The 7,444-nt window shown below is 34.4% G+C and overlaps 1 protein-coding gene across 1 annotated transcript in view; it reads left to right on the forward strand.

The window, feature by feature from the left end:
- Positions 1 to 1,638: 1,638 nt before the first annotated feature.
- LOC107655000 (cystatin-like) overlaps positions 1,639 to 7,444 on the forward strand; it is an 8,610-nt gene continuing 2,804 nt past the window's right edge. Inside the window, exon 1 of the mRNA XM_016442383.1 lies at positions 1,639 to 1,962. Within this exon, the coding sequence (XP_016297869.1) occupies positions 1,762 to 1,962 (201 nt within the window). The 5' untranslated portion in view covers positions 1,639 to 1,761. The remainder of the gene's footprint in view (positions 1,963 to 7,444) is intronic.

The raw sequence follows: 7,444 nt of genomic DNA on the forward strand, positions 1-7,444 counted from the left end.
ATCTTTGAGACTATGCTAAAGTCCTGCAGCCAGCTGCAACAACGCCTTTTAAAAAGTGATTATTACGTGATTATACCTGTACCATTACAGCAACAGTAAGCAGTTTCTTAAGGGGTTTGTTGCAACCCTATTTACAGTGCTTTCAAATAATGATGAAAACCTCTGCCTGGTTTCAAGACTACTTGTTGTAAAATAATCATAGAAAATCCAAGGAAGGAAACTGAAGAGTCACTGCCTGATTTTTACTTTCTGCAAATAACAGTGATTAGTTTAGTGGTGAGAATCAATCATTGGGCTGCTTCACACAATGCATTGATTAAACATACCGATCATTGAGAGCTGAGACAAAAGATTTAACAAATGTGACTTATAAATAAGGAATAACAACATTAGCAGTGCCACAATAGGTCATTATATTTTTGTAAGAATTATAACATAGTACAAATCTAGAGAAACTGTAAGTACAGGACAGTTTGGAATGGTAATTGGAAGTGCTTAAAAAAATACCCCAGGCCACTGACTTACGGTAATCATCACTGTGACTTTGCATGAGGTTGTTTACTCAGTGAGTTAAAATATCTTGCAAAGGCCTGATTCTGTATGAATGAGCAATTTCTGGAAGAGTTGCAGTGAATGAAACCATTATCTGAGCTTTCTCTCGAAAGGCAAAATTGGCACCACTTTGATTTTGCTAAAATATAATGGGAGGACTGAAACTAGAAATAAAGTGTTAGGAAGTTACAATTTTTTACAGAATAATTTTTTCAAAGAGGAGTTTTGGATTTTGTTTTATAGGAACAACAACAGGCATTCATTCTGTGCTACTTTACACCTGCTTTTGTTGAGATCACAATAACAGAGACAGATTTATAAAACCATAAGCCATAAAGACCTGCATGTCTTATCCAAGCTGCTTATACAAATGGGGTCAACAGAAAATAATTTGTCAATAGAAAAATAAAGAAAGAGGGATTTATAACAATTCAGACACAGTGGCTGAAGCAGACGGCCTAGTTTGAATTGTAAAGACTGTTAATTCGATTAGGCTTAATATCAATTATCTTAAAACATAAAATTACAAGATTTTCTCAAATGTTTCCAAAAACATTAAAATGTATACAACCAACATCATCAAATCATTACGACAAACATCAGGTAGGTGGAGCAGACATCTAAATAAATCAAACAAATAAATACAAAATTTATAAAACAAAATTAAGTAACTCAGTGCTTAGGCTACATTCAATAATTTAATCGTATTTTTTGTCTTCAAAAATCTCAACCATCTAAAAACATCTGTATAACAAAACAGGCTTAGCTTTATCTTTGTGAATACATTTTGGTACTATTCCACATGAAAAACCCAAATTACATTCTGATATTTTAACAAACATTTCAATCCACTCCATAACATCCGTCATAATCCATAGCATATATAGCCTAAACCTAAAACTGAAATTATCCGCAAAACGATGTCAGTTCATTTCAGTGTGTAAAGAGGAAGACTAAAAAGACTATTCCAATACAGTGTTCGCCTTAAAAGTGCTGTAATTAAATTAAAAAGACAAAACAATGAATTTTTCCAAACCCATTGCCTCTCCCTGAAACTGCGATTGGTGGAGGCACGACGCCCCGCCCCTAAACGCAGAGCTACAGAGAGTGACGTTTGTTTATATAATCTCGGTGAGCAGATTTGGTTACAGTTTGTCGACATAACAAGGAAGAATCAAGACAGGGCGAGTCAATTAATCTGGTTCGAGCATGTATTTTAAGATGATTGTGCCGTTTTTGGCCGTGATTTTGGCCGTGGCGAGCGCTGGGTTGACTGGAGCCCCAATAGATGCAGACATGAACGATGAAGGGGTTCAGAATGCGTTACAGTTCGCAGTGGCCCATTACAACAGACAAAGCAATGATGCGTTTGTGCGTCAGGTTTCCGAGGTCATCGAGGTCCAAAAACAAGTAAGTATTTTAAACGTTTATTCGGTTTGTCATCGTTTAAACTGGGAACGTCACCGAATCACGCCTAGTCATATAACTGTTAACTGTTTGTTCCTCCAGATATAAAGTTGGTTCGACGTTTGACATTTGTCAGAGATTCAACCTCGGAAATCTTCAGTAGTTCTTTAACGATTTAGCACAAGGACAAGAAACATAATGTGTTATAATTGTTTTCAAATGTAGAAGAGAACACACAATGTGTTTTATTTGTTTTAATCTGCCTTAAGGTATTGTAACGGATAGACCTTATAATGTAAAAGTGCAGGATAGGGACCGTCTGCAAAATGCAAAACCAAGAGCAACACGCACAGTTATTCATATAGATGTTGGTTTTATTCACAGAACTATAAGACAAAACACATGATATTAAAATGTAAACAAATACATCAATTAATTTCCTATAAATGTACTCTTCTATCTCAATTTCTAAGGGTGTGTCTTGATACTTGTTCCTAAAAGAATATTTCAATGTTGATATTTTTCACATAACTATAAGACGAAAAAACTTATTGAAATGTAAAAATTGAGAAAAAGCTTACTAAGACTTGCAGTACACCGCCCCCTAGAGGAACACATTGTAGTTGTTTTGACTGAGTTTAAAGGAACACTCCACTATTTTTGAAAATAGGCTAATTTTCCAACTCCCCTAGAGTTAAACAGTTGAGTTTTACCGTTTTCGAATCCATTCAGCCGATCTCCGGGTCTGGCGGTAGCACTTTTAGCTGCAGCTTAGCATAGATAATTGAATCTGATTAGACCGTTAGCATCTCGCTCAAAAATGACCAAAGAGTTCCGATATTTTTCCTATTTAAAACTTGACTCTTCTGTAGTTACATCGTGTACTAAGACTGACGGAAAATGAAAAGTTGCGATTTTCTAGGCCGATATGGCTAGGAACTGGATACTGTAAAATGGATACTCTCATTCCGGCGTAATAATCAAGGAACTTTGCTGCCGTACCATATGGGTGCAGCAGGCGCAAAGATATTACGCAGTAGGGATGGGCAATATAGCTAAAAAATGTATCAACGATATAATGTTTCATATTGTTTGGTATCGATAATTATTTAAATTTTTTATAAGCAATAGAACATTTTTAGAAAAATAGAAAATTAACCCAATTTATTGAGACAACAAATATTTTTTTGTTTTAACAGTCAAGCACACAATAAAAATTCAACAAATATCTAATTTCTAATGTTTTATATGTTGATTAAATAGGTCTTAAGGAAATTTTGGCTTGTCTCCCGAGGCCACAGGAGGGCACAATGAGCAAAATAATGCAGCACATTTAAATGGTCAACGCAAGGATTTAACTGTCTATAAAAAAACGTGCATTACGTCTAAATTAACTCATATAAATCAAATATAATTTCGTAAATTGCATAAACAATTATGAACAAACAGCATCATGTATTTATGCATTGCTTAATACAAAGAGCCGAATCGCCCATCACACAGATTGCCTTTAAAAACATATAAGACGCAGTGAAAAGAAATAAACCTCCACAAATTTGCGACGTGTTTTCTAAAACTTTAACTTTTTTTCTCTAACTTTGCATGGCTACATCTCTTGTGTGAGACGCGAGTGCAGCAGTCAAATTTTGTCCATCTAAAAAATGCGCTGAATATGCGTTCTGTGTGAATGGCTTGGTTTCGGTTTTCACCTAATCAAGATCTTCTCCACATTGAGCTTCTATAGGTTTCTCTAATATTTTGAATGCATAACAGCAGTGGCGCATCTCGTGGGCTAGACTAACAAAACATTAAAATGCAACAACGTCACTAACATTATTATCACCGCATCTCGTGCGCCACTGATGACGCTCCCTGACGCACTCCTAACATTCAAATGCAAATGTTTACGCACTCCTAACATTCGATTGTACCATTTCGATTGTACCATTTTTCGATTGTACCAAATGTTTATTTTAAATTCGACTAATATTAATTTTTTTTATTCACAATCTCCTCATCACTGGCAGGCACAGCACTCAATTCAGCATGTGTTCGTATTTGTGTGTGCTGTCTGTGTCACTCATAGCACGTTCCAATATCGTGCACTATATCGAAAATTTTTATATCGATATCGAAGAAGGTGTACCGTCGATAAATACCGATACCGTTTTATCGCCCAGGCCTATTACGCAGCGCCTGAAAATAGGCTAACTTCCGTCAACATAACCAACGTGACCACCTGCTTGCACAGGGAGCATGCTGGGAACTATTTTCAGGTGCTGCGTAATATCATTGCGCCTGCTGCACCCATGGTACGGCAGCAAAGTTCCTTGATTATGTGAATAAATTAATTTAAAATACACAGAGTCTGACATTTAAACCTCAAAAGGGTGTGTCTTGTTGCTGGTTCATAGAACCACATTTCTATGTATCTTTTACTTTCATAAAAAAATTTCAGATACATGCTATTGAATCAAATTCAAACCTATTAACATACCATTTTTGTAAACATACAGCTTAAACATGAACATGACCATTTCATCTTCAAAAGCTGTGTCTTGTTACTGGTTCACAGAGTTACTGGTTCATACAGTTAGATATCGGTTGAATTTGCAGAACTAGCACACCACATGCTGTTGAAATGTAAGCACATACATCAATTAATAAAAAATACAAATACTCTTTTATTTAAGCTTTATGGAGTGTGTCTTGTAATTGTTTCCTATAATGACATTTAGATGTTGGTTTTATTCACAAAAGTGTAACACAACAATAACTATTGAATTGTAAAAACTGAGAAAGAGCGCTGGAAGCTTCCCAAAGAGTGTGCAGTAAACCGCCCCCTAGAGGAATACATTGCAGTTGCTTCGACTGAGTTTCATATTCAGAAATGTTAATAAATAAATTAAAAATACACAAAGTCTGACATGTCAACTTTAAAGGGTGTGTTTTGTTACTGATTGATAGAACAACATTTACATGCTGGTCTCATGCACAGAACTATAACACAATGTACGATATTGAAATGGCAACAAATACATCTATTCATTTCTAATAAATACACTCTTCTGTCCCAATTCTAAGGGGTGTGTCGTGTTACTGGTTCATGGAACAACATTTGCATGGTGGTTTTAGTCACGAAACGGCTACACAGCAAAAGCTATTTAAATGTAAGGATTGAGCAAAAAGCTCACAAAGCCTTTCACAGATTGAGCAGTACACCGCCCCCTAGAGGAACATGTTGCATTTGTTAAGACTTTGACATTCAAACTTTTAATAAATTAATTTAAAATGCATAGTTTTCCATCTCAACTTCAAAAGGTGCGTCTTGTTACTGATTCCTAGAAGAACATTTTGATGGTGGTTTTAGCCACAGAACTATAATTGAACACATACTATAGAAAATGAAACCAATACATCATTTAGTTTAAAATAAATACAATCTTCTACCTCAGCTTCAAAGCCTGTGTCTTGTTACAGATTTCTTAAAGAACATTTTCCAGTTTTCATTGTCAAAACAGATGCAGAAGTCACGCTATTGACATTCAAAAATCACTTGCGAAACCTTCCAAAGAGTCTCAAGTATTACTGCCCCCTAGAGGACGATACTGCAGTTGTTTTGACTGAGTTTGACATTTAAACCTTTAATAAATTAATTTAAAATCAATACAGTCTTCTATTTCAACTTCAAAGGGTGTGTCTTGTTTCTGGTTCCTAAATTAACATTTCAATTCAGGCTTTACTCTCGTATGTAAATCAGGAAATATGGAATTTAAACTCCATTATTTTTTTATTTTTGGGGGGGGTAGTTGTTCATGAGTCCCTTATTTGTCCTGAGCAGTTAAACTGTCCATTATTCTTCAGAAAAACTCTCCAGGTAACATGGGAAACATATAGGTTTCTTCTGAAGCTTCTGATATAATTCAGCTATTATTTTGTCTTGTGGACTATATGTAAACCTCTTTAGTGCAAAATATCTTACTCAGGACAGTACTAAAAAAATAACATGCATTTTGTGTGATCCCTCTTACAAAACATAAGAGTGTTTTTAAAGAAACAAAACGGACCTTTTGAAAATTAGTTCGAAAATTGCATTTTTAACTAATTGATGTATTGGTTAATCAGCTTAATAAACAATTTAATTGGCTATTCAGTTTCAATTGCATGTGTTCTCTCATAATTCTGTGGCTAAAACCAACATTAAAATACTCTTCTACAAACCAGTAACAAGACACAGCTTTTGAAGTTGTGATGGAAAACTGCATACATTTAAATTCATTTATGAACAGATTTTAATTTCATTCAATAGCATGTGTCCTGATTTACAAATGAGAGTAAAACCTGCATAGAAATGCTCTTTTAGGCCCAATTAACAAGACACAACTTTTGAAGTTGAGATGGAAAACTGTATGCATTTTAAATTAATTTATTAAAGGTTTGGATGTCAAACTCAGTCAAAACAACTGCAGTATCGTCCTCTAGGGGGCAGTAATACTGGAGACTCTTTGGAAGGTTTAGCAAGTGATTTTTGAATGCCTTCTGCATCTCTTTTGACAATGAAAACTACTTCAAAATGTTATTTAAGAAATCTGTAACAAGACAGCCTTTGAAGCTGAGGTAGAAGATTGTATTTATTTTAAACTAAATGATGTATTGGTTTCATTTTCTATAGTATGTGTTCAATTATAGTTCTGTGGCTAAAACCACCATCAAAATGTTTGTCTAATCTGTAACAAGACACACCCATTGAAGTTGTGTAATAAAACGGTGTTATAAATTAATTTATTAAAAATGTGATTTTCAAATTCAAGTCAAAACAACTGCAAAACAACACTCTTTGCCAGCTTTGTCTTAATTGTTGAATTTCAGTAGCATGTTTTCTGTTATAGTTCTGTGACTAAAACAAACATAAAAATGTTCTTATAAAAACAGTAACAAGACACACACCATGAGGATGATACAGAAGAGTGTATTTATTTTAAATTAATTTGTATATGTTTAAATTTTAATAGTGTGTACTTTTTTGGTGTCATACTTCTGTGAAAACAACAAACATTAAAATGTTCTCACAAGGACCTGGAATCAGCCTACTGCATAACCACTGGATTATGGAATGATAATGATTTTTAATATTGTTTTTCTTGTATTAATATATTTATTAATAGTAATAATATAATAATAAACACATAATCACATATCTTGCTTACAATATTTCTTATTTAAATTCAAGTGAGCGTTATAAGTGTTTGTCTTTATATCTTTCAAAGACCTTGGTGTACAAATTGCTCTTGTTTTGTTAATTGTTTAAAAAAAAAAAATCCGGTGGGAAAATATTAATCGTTTTATCCTTTACATGTACTTTGTAGACGGTCCCTAGCTGGCCTAAGCGCTAGCTCGGCGCTGCTAGAGACTTTACCCAGATAGCACACATACGTCTGCAAGATGTCTGTTAAAGATCACTTGATCTGGAAAGCATCTGCTGTGT

The sequence above is a fragment of the Sinocyclocheilus anshuiensis genome, unplaced genomic scaffold (assembly GCF_001515605.1).
Source record: "Sinocyclocheilus anshuiensis isolate Anshui unplaced genomic scaffold, SAMN03320099.WGS_v1.1 scaffold487, whole genome shotgun sequence".
Classification (NCBI taxonomy): Eukaryota; Metazoa; Chordata; class Actinopteri; order Cypriniformes; family Cyprinidae; genus Sinocyclocheilus; species Sinocyclocheilus anshuiensis.